At 41.1% G+C, this 15334-nt stretch overlaps 1 protein-coding gene across 6 annotated transcripts in view; it reads right to left on the bottom strand.

Moving 5' to 3' along the window:
- The window catches only part of scn1laa (sodium channel, voltage-gated, type I-like, alpha), a 196914-nt gene that overhangs the window by 23378 nt on the left and 158202 nt on the right, over positions 1-15334 (bottom strand). For all 6 annotated transcript variants that reach the window (XM_043693899.1, XM_043693898.1, XM_043693903.1 and 3 more), the window contains 2 exons: positions 14401-14454; positions 400-537 (listed from right to left, as the gene is read on the bottom strand). In XM_043693899.1, the coding sequence (XP_043549834.1) occupies positions 400-537; positions 14401-14454 (192 nt within the window). The remainder of the gene's footprint in view (positions 1-399; positions 538-14400; positions 14455-15334) is intronic.

The following is a 15334-nucleotide window of genomic DNA, read 5'->3' as shown; positions in this document are numbered from 1 at the left end:
TGCCACTGTTCCTACAGTATTGAAACGCCTTCTGCCTACCTTAGTTAGATAACAAGCCTGCTCTCTGACCATTAATTGACCAATCAGATGAAAGTTGAAATGTGTGGTGATTGTTCCCTAACAACTGAGGGCTTCTAACTCCCTTTTGAGGCTGACATGTGGCCCTGAAGCTGAGAGAAAATTCCTGCCTATGGTATCGTACAACAATTCTTTTTTTAAAAAAAGAAAATATTCCCCAGAGTTACTTTGTACATGTAAAAAACTGACAGATTTGACCTGCAGGATATTTTGCACAAAACCATAATCCTACTGATGTTTTATAAGCACAGTATCAATGTCATAAGTACCACTCCATGGCATATTGATTATATCAATTTTCCCATAGGGCAAAATACTTATCTTTTTCTTCTGTTGATTGAAGTTGTCAATGATAACACCAATAAACAGATTTAGAGTGAAGAAAGATCCAAAGATGATGAAGATGACAAAATAAAAGTACATGTACAGACTGTGTTCATAGTCAGGCTGCTGCTTCACCTGAAGAAAAATATAATTAAGGGAAAAGAGCTTTAAATACTGAAAATAAATGCTGTATACATTTTGTTCTGTACTGATTTGATATTCAAGTTTATAACCAAAGTATATAACATTACAGTGGCAAAATAATCCACAGTAGTGTCCATAGCCCACAGTAAATATTCCACAGGAAAACAGCCCAATTAAATTCCGAATCTTTCGAAGCATAGAGTTATAATACAAATTTCATTTGAAATAATAGGAAGAGATCGGTGGCAGAGAGTCCGGGCAATATAGCTCATTAAGTTTACGTTATCAGGACTATTACTCTATCCAAAAGCACTAACATGCCATTAGCTTTTCTACAGGACTCCAGTTTGTGCGACTTCATGTTACTTTTTGAAAACCTGTAAACTAAGGTAATTAAGTTCATAATCTATCCTTTCTGTTATTTTTCAAAAAATTCATTTAGGATGGTCAAACTATCTTTTAAAAATATGTACCAGTTATAGTAGCTCTGATTACTAAGTCCATGTCGAGTAATCATAGTTTAACCACAACCTCATTGAAGGAGGGAAGCAGATTTGTGACCCGCTACAGCTCTCAGAATGTTTCTTTCAATGGTACTTTAGAAAGTTTGGATTCATTTCAGAAATCTTTGAGGAGATAACAAGCAGAACAAATAAAGGGAAAGCAATAGACATAATATATTTGGATTTTCAGAAGGTACCTGATAAGGTATCATGTGTTAGGCTACTTAATAAGATAAGAGGTCATGGGATTGGAGGAAGTATTTTAGCATGGATAGAGAACTAGCTAACTGATAGAAGACTTAGAATTGGGATAAGGAAGACATTTCACAATGGCAACCTGTAACTAGTGGTGTGCCACAGGGATCAGTGCTGGGCCATAATTGCTTATGATATACAGTAATAACTTGCATGAGGAAAAATGTATTATAGCCAAGTTTACAAACGACACAAAAACAGGTGGGAAGGCGTGTGGTGAAGATGACATCAAAGTCTAAAAAAACCATATAGACAGGTTAAGCGAGTGGGCAATAACTTGGCAAATGGAATATAATGTGGGAGAATGTAAGCACTTTGGCATGAAGAATAGAGGAGCTTACTATCCTTTACATGGATTAAGACTGCAGAAAGTTACAGAATCACAAAAGGTAGCATCCACGTTGAATGGGTAATAGACAATAGAATGTTGGGAATGGGAGCATAAAAGTATGAAGGTTTTATTAAAACTGTGCAAGGCTCCAGTCAGACCATAGCAGGAGTAGAGTTCAAAGTTTGTGCGAAGATTTGTAGCTCGGGTGCTCGTTGTTGTGGTTCTGTTCGCCGAGCTGGAAGTTTTTGTTGCAAACGTTTCGTCCCCTGGCTAGGCGACATCATCAGTGCTGGGTACCCAATATACCAACCACGACAGCGGACAGCTGAAACTGACAACCAGAAGCGGCAGGGACAGACCACTATAAACACCAGAGGAAACATCAAAGAAGCGCTTCGCAGGAGGCTCCCAAGCACTGATGATGTCGCCTAGCCAGGGGACGAAACGTTTGCAACAAAAACTTCCAGCTCGGCGAACAGAACCACAACAAGGAGTAGAGTCATAGAGACGTACAGCATGGAAACGGACCCTGCGGTCCAACTCGTCCATGCTGACCAGATATTCCAAACTAATCTAGTCCCATTTGCCAGCACTTGGTCCATATCCCTCAAAAGCCTTCCTATTCATATAGCATCCAGCAGCCTTTTAAATATTGTAATTGTACCAGCCTCCACCATTCCTCTGACAGCTCATTCCATACATGCACCACCCTCTATGTGAAAAAGTTGCCCCTTAAGTTTCTTTTATATCTTTCCCTTCTCACCCTAAAGCTATGCCCTCTAGTTCTGGACTCACCCACACCGGGGAAACGACCTTGTCTATTTATCCTATCCATGCCCCTCATGATTTTATAAACCTCTATAAGATCACCTCTATAAGTTTTCAACGCTCCAGAGAAAACAGCCCGAGCTTATTCAACCTCTCCCTACAGCTCAAATCCTCCAACCTTGGCAACATTCTTTAAATCTTTTCTGAACCCTTTCAAGTTCCACAATATCATTCCAATAGGAAGGAGACCAGAATTGCATGAAATATTCCAAAATTGGCCTAACCAACATCCTGCATAGCTGCAACATGACCTCTCAACTCCTATAGTCAATGCTCTGACCAATAAAGGAAAGCATATCAAACGCCGCCTTCACTATCCTATCTAACTGCGACTGCACTTTCAAGGAGCTATGAACCTGCAATCCAAGGTCTCTTTCTTCAGCAACACTCCCTAGGACCTTACCATTACATATATAAGTTCTGCTAAGATTTGTTTTCCCAAAACGCAGCACCTCGCATTTATCTAAATTAAACTCCATCTGCCACTTCTCAGCCCATTGGCTCATCTGATCAAGATCACTTTGTAATCTGAGGTAACCTTCTTCACTGTCTACTACACCTCCAATTTTGGTGTCATCTGCAAATTTACTAACTATATTTCCTACGTTCATATCCAAATCATTCATATACATGACATAAAGTAATGGGCCCAGTACCGATTCTTGTGGCACTCCACTGGTTACAGGCCTCCAGTCTGAAAAATAACCCTCCACCACCACCCTGTCTTCTACCTTCAAGCCAGTTCTGTATCCAAATGGTTAGTTCACCTTGTATTCCATGCGATCTAACCTTGCTAATCAGTTTCCCATGGGAACCTTGTTGAAAACCTTACTGAAGTCCATATAGATCATGTCTACCACTCTGCCCTCATCAATCCTCTTTATTACTTTTTCAAAAACTCAATCAAGTTTGTGAAATATGAATTCCCACACACAAAGGCATGTTGACTATCCCTAATCAGTCCTTGCCTTTCCAAAAACATGTACATCCTGTCCCTCAGGATTCCCTCCAACAACTTGCCCACCACCAACGCCAAGCTCACTGATCTACAGTTCCCCGACTTGTCCTTACCACCTTTCTTAAATAATGGTACTATGCTAGCCAACATCCAGTCTTCTGGCACCTTACCTATGACTATCGATGATACAAATACATCAGCAAGGGTCCAGCAATCAGTTCCCTAGATTCCCATAGAGTTCTAGGGTACACCTGATCAGGTACTAAGAGCATTTTTGGACGTAGGAAAGATAATAGAATTTGAGACAATCTAGAAAAGGCTTAGGCTGATACTGGGGTATGGATAGACTGTCTAATGAGGAGAGGTTAAGTAGTTTGGGCATTTATCCATTGAAATTTGAAGTATGAGAGATGATCTTATTGAAACATACAAGATTCTTAGGGGACTTGGCAAGCTCAATGTAGAGGCAATGCCCCTTGTGGATTAGACTAGCACCAGAGGGAATGATTTAAAAAAAAGTTATCCATTTAAGGTAGCGATGAAGAGGAATTTCTTCTCTCACAAGGTAGTGAATCTGTAGAATTATTTCATGTAGACATCTGTAGTGGGCGGCACGGTGGCACAGTGGTTAGCACTGCTGCCTCACAGCGCCAGAGACCCGGGTTCAATTCCCACCTCAGGCGACTGACTGTGTGGAGTTTGCACGTTCTCCCCGTGTCTGCGTGGGTTTCCTCCGGGTGCTCCGGTTTCTTCCCACAGTCCAAAGATGTGCAGGGTCAGGTGAATTGGCCATGCTAAATTGCCCGTAGTGTTAGATAAGGGGTAAATGTAGGGGTATGGGTGGGTTTCGCTTCGGCGGGTCGGTGTGGACTTGTTGGGTCGAAGGGCCTGTTTCCACACTGTAATCTAATCTAATCTAATCTGTTAAGCCTGGATCATGAAGTATATTGAAGGGCAAGACAGACAGATTTTTAATCAGTTAAGGGAGTCATGAGAAAAGGCAGGAAAGTGGAGTGGAGGAGTATCCAGTCAGCCATGATTTCACTGAATGGTGGAGAAGACCTCATTGGTCATCCTACATCTGATGCAATGAAGGGAAATTACTGCAGACAGGCTGGAGCTCAGGATTGAGTACAATGGGAGACTCAGCCAGCAACAGCTGCTGATTGATCTGTGCAATAGTCACCAATCATTGAGGACAAAGGCCTTCTGCCTGCCAACAATATATAACTGGCTCACAAGCAGTTAAACAGCTTGCCTGTGTTAACAACAGGGGGCAGAATCCTTTGGACCTCTGACAACAGAGGTGCTGTCTTTCTCCCTTCAATTCAAAATGCTTACAGCCTGAAGTAAAACCAACTTATTTTCCATCAACAGTTGCTGTCAGCTATTAATTTTGGCAAACAAGTCAGAGACTATTTACCTGGGTGACTTTGCCACCCAGGTAAATAGTGCGGTGAAGAAGGCATATGGCGTACTGGCTTTTATTGGTAGAGGAATTGAGTTCCGGAGTCCTGAGATCATGTTGCAGTTGTATAAGACTCTGGTGCGGCCGCATCTGGAGTATTGTGTGCAGTTTTGGTCGCCATACTATAGGAAGGATGTGGAGGCACTGGAACGGGTGCAGAGGAGGTTTACCAGGATGTTGCCTGGTATGGTAGGAAGATCGTATGAGGAAAAGCTGAGGGACTTGAGGCTGTTTTCATTAGAGAGAAGAACTTAAAGGCAAGACAAGCCAAAGTACTATGAGGCTACTGTGGGGTGTCATGGTGGGGTACTGCAGGTATTTGTGCTAGGAGACCATTCCTGATGAAGGGCCAATGCCCAAAACATCGATTCTCCTGCTCCTTGGATGCTGCCTGACCTGCTGTGCTTCTCCAGCATTCTATGTTCTATGTTCTAATCAATGAATCAGTTGTTCTGTGCTTCCTGCAAGCTCGTGCAAAATACCTGGAGAAGAGAGATCATGGAGCAGCAAGTCCTGACAAGCCCAAAGGAACCTTTCCAGCAGTTGCTGTGGACAGGAACCATTGAACTGCCTTCTCCGTTTTTCCCTTCACCCATAATATCTTTATCTGGTCTATTCATGTCTATAGGAGAATCTTAGAAGGGGGCCCAGAGTTTTATCTAATAGAGTTTATATTGCAACAGTTCACAATAGTTTACTTGTATCTAGAATCTATTCATTTGCAATAACTATTAATTTTTGTTAAGTACAGAAACCTGTTCATGCTTTCTGTTAATCTGTCTAAAAAAACAGGTAAATTATGGAATTTATAACATTTTTAACTTTTGAGACAACTCTCAGACTTGTCCCTTCCCTTTATAAAAACGATGATTTGAAATATCCCATTTTTAGGCTCAGGGTTATTTTCATGGTGTTTCATGCCAGTGTCCTGTTGTTGCTCACAGCAACGTTCCTGACAAAATTTTCCATTAATTGTTCATCTGGGCTCTAATGGCATCATGCAAGCATGTGGCAGCAGAGGTGGATGTGCTTGTCATTGCCATTATCTGTCCACATTCATGCTGCTGACATGATATTTGAATACCAGCTTTTTCTTACTGACCTTTATACACCATGCACACCTCTCTGGCTTCAGGAGCAGGCCTTTCCACTCTTGTCCTTGATCATTGTGAGAAAGGTCATGGCTCAGAAAGGGAAGATGGAACGCCACTTTGGACAAAGTGATCTGCAGGTAGACAGGATGGTGGAGAAAGGCCTACATTCTTTCCTATGGAGGCATTTTGCCAGATCCAACCTGTCTTGATAGAGATGTCATCCTCAGATAGTGCTGTTATACATTCCAAAAGAAACTGCCATCGGGACCAGAAATAAGGTCAACGATCTTTTGTGATCCGCAAGAGTAAGTGTCACCATTTTCTTTTTCGTTCCCTCACACACACTTGAACTCTGCACAGGGATATCTCCAAGAAGAGTGGCATATGACTCTCACTATTAAATGCAGCATCTTCATTCAATGCTGCTCATCCACCTCATTCTCCAAAACTATGTCCTGTCCCTTTGCCTTCCATTCTCAATGGGACACCTCATCACCACTGACAGCTCTTCCATCCACTTTCATTTTTCTTGATCCCTCTCTCCAATGAAACAAAATATGTCTTCTAACCAACGATAGAGTGCAAAGATGAGTGATGCTTTGTCAACTTTTAATTCCATACCGTCTTGGAGAAGATGCTTGAGATGCTGGGAAACGATCTGGACCATGTGGATGCTAAGACTTCCATGTTCAAGCAACCAAGGTAAGTTTCATTGTACTTCTACTTCCATTGGTGTTAGCTTCTTCTTATGATGTTCAACCTTCTAGCACTGTTGTATAACTAATGGCCTCTCTTCTCTGACCACCAGCAGAACCTACAAAAGTGCCACCCAAAGAATATAGTGTCTGTAGCCAATCAGCTGCTCATCCTCCATTCTGTAGAAGCCACAGATCCCTCAGAGGATGCATGGGAAAGGCTTTAGCCAACACTCCGCACCAGTACAGACTTTCACTTTAGCTGTTTGGTTTTCTAGATTAAATTTAGGAGCACTATCTGGTGAGCATATCACTGGGATTACTCCACAGCTGTTTGAGAAAGTCACCTGCTCAGGCCCTGGCAGAAGATGATCACATCGAATCAGCCATTAATAGTTTTGTCTTTGACAGACAAAAGAACTAGTTTGTCAAAGATACTTATTAATCGGAAGTGAACAATCACATTGTCCATCAAGATTATCAGTGCAGTGCTGATTCTGGCATACATGCACTTGCCTGTCTCCATGGATAGATTGGCAGCAGCCATGGGAAGCCAGTTTCAGCAGAACTCTCAATAGCTGCCAGAGATGCAAGACCTCAAATTCACTCCAGGTGTCCCTGCCCCTCAAAGAGACAGGGTGCTGCCAGCGGATACACAGAAGGAGGAGCAACCACTCACAGGCCCCCAGAATTTTTCTCTCAGGACAGTCCATGGATACCGAGCCCCTCTACCTCTAACCTATTCTCTGAGACTCTCAATATGCCTCTGCCCTCTTGTCACAAATGGCCCTTGGGTTATCCACACTAATATTCCAGGCCTACTGTAGAGCAAGCTCCTTCCAGATGAGTTGCAAATCCCAGTACTCCACCTGGGTATGTAGGAAGGGCATGTAAAAAACCTCCATGGAGGCACACAGATAGTATAGGTGACAAGTTATTCTAAATATACTTTCACATCTGTAAATATATTTGCATTTTTAATCACATGTCTGATCGATTATCCTTTTAGCTGTAGGACTTGTTTACTTAGCTACCTATGTCAGAGTTAAGCAGTCACTTTATACAGCCAAGGAGACTAGATGTTATCTTGGTGAGGCATTGCACATCCTTGAGAAGTATCCTAGATTTTAGAAAGCCTTTCACTCTTATGTTCATGAGTTCAACCAAGACTTAGCACTTTAATGACAAGTTGAGGCCAAAGATAATGAGAGTGCTTTATCATATGGTTTTGCCTACACTCACAACAAGATTGTGAAATTACTTGATCATTCATGAACACACACTTCTCTGGAGACAATAGTTCATTCTATCTATATGTTTCACAAAGGAGTGTACATTCATTTAATGATGGGTGATGATTATTTCTCAATTACTAATGAAATTCTACCTCATACTGCAAACATATCTGCCATGTCCCATAAAAAAATTCCATTTATTGTGAAGGTGTTGGTAGCCAATATTTTTGCTTATTCTGCAGTTGAGGTATGGTTGAAGATGGCACATTATCCAGGTTTTGCTCTTGTAAGTAAATTACAACTCAGCTGGGTAGTCAAGATTTTCTCTTGAATATCTACCCTGTAAGAGTCGTACAGCATGGAAACAGACCCTTCGGTCCAACTCATCTATGCCAAACAAGTTTTCCAAACTAAACTGGTTCCATTTGCCTGCATTTTGCCCATATCCCTCTAATCTTTTCTCTTCATGTACTTGTCCAAATGTCTTTTAAATGTTATAACTATACCTGCATCTCTCACGTCCTCTGGCAATTCACTTCATCAAGGAAAAGGTTGCCCCTCAGCTCCCTTTTAAATATTTCTCTTCTCGCCATAAAAATATACTCCTAGTTTTGAAATCTTCCACCCTATTCACCTTATCTATATCCCTCATGATGTTATAAACCTCTGTAAAGTCATCCTTCGGCCTCTCACGGTCCAGTGAAAATAGTCAGACTCTATCTAATCTCTCCCTATAACTCAAATTCTCCATCCCAGTAACATCTCAGTAAATCTTTTCTAAACTCTCTCCAATTTAATAATATCCTTCGTATAAAAGGATGACCAGAACTGTACACAGTACTCCAAAAGTGACCTCACCAATGTCTTGTGCAACGCAACATGATTTTCCAACTCCTACACTCAATGGTCTGAGCAATGAAGGCAAACATGCTAATTGGCTTCTTAACCACCCTGTCTATGTGTTGTGCAGTTTTCAAAGAACTACATTCCTGAGCCCCTACATCTCTGTTTGACAACATTGCCCAGGGCTGTACCATTAACTGTACACGTCCTGCCCTTACTCACTTTACAAAAATGTAATACCTCACATTTATCCAAATTAAGTTCCAACAACCACTTCAATCAACTCTATTAACTTCCAGGCTCTCCACATTCCCATTCAACTCTTCCAATTTGATGTGTAATTTGCCCAAGTTTCCCCCTCAGTCCGAGGCTTACTTGCCTGTCATGCTCACGATAACAATCCACTGCACTCCCATTGAGGTCAGACATAATGCTAGCTTGTGAACACCTACCTTCCTGCAAAGTATTTTGTAATGCCTGTGCTATGTTAGATTCCACCATTAAATTTGGAGTTTTCCCACCTTCACTGTCCTTATTCCTGCAGAGTAACAGTATAATTCCCTAAACTTGGGTTTCTTGATTTCCACTACACTGTATGGACTGCCCTCAATCAGATTAAGTGAATGAAAGTGAGGACTGCAGATGCTGGACACTCAGAGTCAAAACGTGTGGCACTGAAAAAGGACAGCAGGCCAGGCAGCATCCGAGGAGCAGGAGAGTCAAGGTTTTGGGCATAAAGTCTTCATCAGGCATGTGGAGGGGGAAAAGGGCTGAGGGTTTTTTGACCTTAACTGAGTGAGTCAACCTTTTGACTGACCATGGTTCACTGCACCAAGAAATGCTCCTCTTTGACTTTTGAACATGGTCATTTGACCAAAGCACACCCTGTGTGTTTGCCACATAAGCAGCTGGCACTAGCATATGCTGCAGGAATGATACTGACATAAGCATGGTGCTGTACAGTAACATGTCCACCTGTTGATTGTTCAGTGCTGGCTATGGAAAGGAATCTGTTTCTCTGTGCTAAAAAGCCAGGGAAGGCAGAGGTGCTTTGATCCTATAAATTCTCATTGAAAAAGGCACAGCAAACCAGAGATGATGTGAGCTTCTAACTAAGAACAAGGCAATGTGTTCTGCAAAAGCAAGCAGAAGAGCTATAAAATGCATCCTGTGCAGATGCACAAAATAGGTGTGTGTCCCTGTGCAGAGTAGCCTGGCTGGAACATTGCAATGTAAGGCATCCATGAGTTCCAAAGTGCAGTGGTGAGATGTATTCTGAGTTAATCTGTGACCAGCCATGATGATGTGGTGAGTCTGATATTTTGTTAATGCTGATTTCTCTCAGAGATGGTGGAGCAGCTGTTGTCCATGAAGCTTGCTTGCAGTGAGATGTTGATGTGTGTGGATGGTATGATGGAGGTGCAGAGAAACAAGTGGGGAGCTGGACTCACCCGCTAACTGCTCTGACTTTCATGCTGGAAGAGAGACTAATGTTAACAGAAGATAGAAGTGTGGTACAGGTTGTGCATGTGTCCCAAGTGAGTGAGTGAGTAAATGACACAGAGGGCATTCATGATTAGTAGTGTCAGAGATTGGAGTTTCTCAGCAGTGCATGGGAGAATTCTTCTAGTTTCTCTGCAGTGCATGGGAGAATTGTGAACAGCATACAAATGAGGCAAGATAAGCTAATGAGAGGTGCAAATGCACAGAAGTAAGGTAGTCATCACTCATTAGTGATATTAAGAGTTCTCTTTTGAAACCTTCAGCAAAAAATTGGAAATTCTTTTCTCAATGTTGATAATCAAATATTTCCATTCTTGCTATATATTCTCAAAGCTCTCTTCAATGCCCATGCTGCTGAAGGGCTGAGAAAATACCAGCTAAGGTATTTATATGATATAATTACACAATAACAAACTAACAACAAGACAAAGGAGGTGGCATTAGAACAAATTAAGCCAAAAACATAGTAAAAGTTTTAAACTTCGAAGAGCATCACAAAAAAGGAGAAAGCTGAAAGACAGAATGCTTTAGGGAAAAAAAGGCTGTATTTTCCTTTTTTTGGCTATCTCCATGTTGTCTCAGGTCTTTTGGAGGGATTTCTGATTAAAGATGCCTCATTAGGTACCTATCCTGCCCCTACCGGCATCCTTGACATCGGATTCTGGCCCTATCTTACTACCCACAATTCCTGTAACAACTCGCCAATATCGCAGAATTCAGCAGCTTCCCATATGCCTGCATCATCTTTAGAAGCCTGTGATGCAGCCAGAGGAGCATTATCAGATTCCTGACATTTACCTCAGACAACAGGGACTTGAAATACCTGCTGATCAGGCAGTGCAGAGGTGGAACATCCTCTTCCACCCAGGATCAGTAGTGGGGAGAGTACACAATGCTGTGCCAGTCTGATCCGATGTTGCCACCAGGTTAAAGCAGTCTCAGCTGTCTGGAGGAACACACTGTGCAGTAGGAAGAAGGATAATGAACTTCTCCACTTGTAAGTGCCATCCTCTCTCTGATAGCTCACACTCAATCAATTTCTGCAATTGCACCCACCTTTTACCAAAGCCTTCCATGATCACTATTGCATGCAGCACTTTCTTTCATTCACTGTCACCCACTCCAATCTCTGACAGCACTAACTGTGGATGCCCTCTCCGTGGTATCTACTAATTCACTCATTTGGGACACATGCACCAAAAGCAAACTGTGCCACACTTCCATCTTCCCCTAATACTGGCCTCTCTTTCTGTTCAGGAGGAAAGACTCAAAATGGGTGACGGGTTTCCTGACATTCAAATCCTGACCTATATGTGGAGACCATCCTGAATGTGCCCTCTCTGAGCAGCAGACTGACCATTGACTAGTAATGGAGGCTCCCCTTGACTTACTGTGCCAGGACCGTTGAAAAATGGCTATTCCCTTTGAGTGTGAGCTGCTGTCAACCATGACAAGCATCCTTCCTTTTGTGTCTGCACTAAAAGGTAAGGCAAGACAGAAGTAACATGAGCTTTGTATCTCTGGCTGAGTGGGTAAAGTGCAAAAAGACAAGGTAAGGCAATACAAGGCAGGGATGCTGTAATCATTCAACTAAAAACTTGGAAGTTAATGTATAACAGCAGTATGTTTATGGAATTCACCAGTACAGAGTCCATCCACAAATGTTCTCATGGTGGGAAAATGAAGATGGCAACATCTATCTTTTGTCACTTGACATTAATACTATGCTGCAGAGTCCCTGGACTTGTTTCTTTTCTACCCAAAATTGAAAAGTTGATCATACTTGAATTTTAAAAATAAATTTATTGTATACTTCCGTGCACAGAAGAAATGAAAATGCACAAAAATGCAATAAGGTGGATAATATGTTCACCCTTAAAAAAATGGTATTGACTTCCATGACTATCCTTCACAATGTACATTGTATATAGGCTGTCTGTGATGCATGCAAAGGATTTGGCTTTCAATATTCTTAATAGTCTCATTAATATATATCTATATATCAATTATTAAGACTATTAAGACTATTGAAAGCCAAATCCCTTGCGTACATCACAGACACATTATATATATATATATAGCATCAAATTTTATTGTATTTTGTTTATTTCACATGGGGAGGCGGTTAGTTTTTTTTCTTCAAAAGTCAACGCTTCAGAATGGTTTTTGGGTAACTGATTGGAGACCTATGGTTTGTACAACAACTGACCAGAGTGAAGTGGATTTTAAGACATAAAAAGCATTTCTATCACATATTTCTGATAGTGGTTTGGTGATGATCTTCATTTATTATTTAGAATCCACATATAACTCATCCATACTAACTCACACCAAATTTTTTTTTCGCATTCATTCATGTGAAGTGGGCATTGCCTTACCAGCATTTACTGATCAACCCTAAGACCTTGAGAAGGTGGTGGTGACCTACCTTTATGAATGGCTGCAGTCCATGGGTACAGGCACACAGTGTTGTTAGGAAGGGAGCTCTAGGAATTTGCCACAGCAATGCTGAAGTAATGGTGTAAGTTTCTTGAGTGTTGTTGAAACTGCACTCATTAAGGCAAGTGGAAAGTATTCCATCATGCTCTGACTTGTATCTTGTAGATGTTGCATATAATTTGGGCAATCAGGAGGACAGTTACTTACCTCAGATTCCTATCATGTGACCTTCTTTCATAGCCACGTGTTTATACGCTGGCCCTGTTCAGTTTCTGGTCACTGGTAACCCCCAGATACTGATAGTACAGGATTCAATAGTGGTAATGTTATTGATGTCAGGAGGATATGGTTAGATTCTCTCTTGTTAAAGAATGCCATCACCTGGCACTTGAGTAATGTGAATATTACTTGCCACTATCAGCCTAAAACTAGATATTTTCCCAAGTCTTGATCTTGTTCAAGTTACAATTGCACTTCTTCAGTATTTTGCTTAGTTTCTATGTACTATGACTTTCATTTATGCATTATCTGTGATACATTTTCTAAATGGAAACAGAGAAGTGAAATGGTTTGGTGATCAAGAATAATGTGACTATTTTAGTTATGAAAACTGTGTGAGTTAACACAATGAGGACCATCACACTTAAATGCATTACTGTGAATTTTGCCTACTGTGAAGTGATGCACTCCTCAATCAAAGCATCCTTGTTTCATTCAGTTCAGATTTCCTGTAAGAGGGATGGAATCCCTTAAAAAACTGGATGCTGACTGGGACATGGCAAGCCTCACGTGCTATAGGCTCTCTGTTGGGAATGCATTCAATGTGCAACTTGAGTCTTGTTAAAATCATTCAGATCACCAACTTTATCTGATTCATTCCTAAACGGGAATAGGTGCAGTGAGACCATGACTTGCAAACCCTGTGTCTGAAAACAAGGTGCTTTTAATTGCAGAAAAAGTAGCCAAGCAAAAACACTCCTAGAAGTTTGAAATTGGCAGAACCCCAAGTGAAACTTGTTCACAATGGTTATTCAAATGGTAACTTCTTCCCTGTTCTCCCGTCCTGAGGGTATTGACCTTGGCTGGTGCACGTTCCTTAGCAAATTGTTAGGCAGAGTATTCCATATAGATCATGTATACAGTTAAGTTTTGGTGATCACATTATTAATTACTTTGGATAATAAAGTCTGTTATTGCATGGAACTATGTCCTCTGTGTCCTAGTTACTTGATTTATTTCAGTGTTTGCTCCTTGTAATTTTCTACAAGAAGAAATTTGCCTCACTAACAGAGTTGCACTGGAAATTTCAAGCAATCTTCCTGACAGCATTGCTTGGTTTTATTCATCTTTAAAGCAACCCCAAAAGTTTACTTGTTTCAAAAGATTGTCAAAATGTTCACTAAAACAAAATAATTATTTGTTAAAAAAACATAATAACCCAGTGGCAATTCTTGATGAATAGTGAAATATATGCTCCAAACACTAACCTTTTAAATTAATGATTAGTACGCTGGAAACTATTTCCCAATATTTGGGATCAGTTATAATCTGGTGACTTTTTCTTTCATGTAAATAATATGGTTTAATAATAATTGCAGCAATATTCACAAATTGCATTAAATTAGAGAGGCAATTTTTGCTGTTGCTCATTTGAGCTTGTAAAGCGAATGTCTATAAATTAAACCATCTAATGCATACTTACACCTCTTAAATCAACAGCTGCATACATGATGTCCGTCCATCCTTTAAATGTTGCCTGAATAAATAACATAAAAAGGCATCATTACTTAATTTAAAACTATAAAATAGAGCAAGAAAAATTATGTCCTTAGTGCAAGTTAGCATTTTAACATCTTTATGAAAATTAAAAACAATCTGCTCTTTTAACCCTCAAAGCATTTATTGAACTCTACTTCGTGGGTAGGGGCCTGGAAGTCACGACCGACAGAGTGCTGGTACTTCCTCTTTGCTCAGGACTAGCAGTGGAGGCTACAACATCAGACCATGCCGGTCTTTCCTAGGTTTCCATGTGTCAGTGCAGTCTCAGTGGTCTGGAGGAATTCACAGCATTGAAAAGAAGATCAGTGATTTTCCCCACTCCGTCTGTGTAAGTGTCATCACCTTTTCTCTGACACTTCATACTCACTCTATGTCTGCTGCTGCACCAATCTCCAATCACACTCCCCTATTCTCACTGTTGCCTGCAAAATCTTCCCTCACTCACCATTACTCTCCCCAATCCCTGACACCACTAATCCCACATGTCAGCTGCGCTGCCTAATCACTTGCATGGGGTTCCTCACCAACTGCATCAAAAGTTACATGTCACCCACTTTTTTCTCTCTCTCTCTCTCTCTCTCTCTGAGGGTCGGTGTGGACTTGTTGGGCCGAAGGGCCTGTTTCCACACTGTAAACAATCTAATCAATTTCAGGAGGAAAACCACACACGATAGGGCTGGAAGAGTGAAGATAAGTGGTGAAATCCTGACATTCTGCTTCTCAGCTATAATAAGGAGAATTGTTGGTAAAGTGTTGGAAAAGGTTATAAGAGATAGGATTTATAACCATCTAGAAAAGAATAATCTGATCAGGGACAGTCTGCACGGTTTTGTGAAGGGTAGGTCGTGCCTAACGAA

The sequence above is a fragment of the Chiloscyllium plagiosum genome, chromosome 7, assembly GCF_004010195.1.
Source record: "Chiloscyllium plagiosum isolate BGI_BamShark_2017 chromosome 7, ASM401019v2, whole genome shotgun sequence".
Taxonomy (NCBI): domain Eukaryota; kingdom Metazoa; phylum Chordata; class Chondrichthyes; order Orectolobiformes; family Hemiscylliidae; genus Chiloscyllium; species Chiloscyllium plagiosum.
Note: the sequence above shows the minus strand (reverse complement) of the source record. Positions and strands in the feature narration are given on the sequence as shown.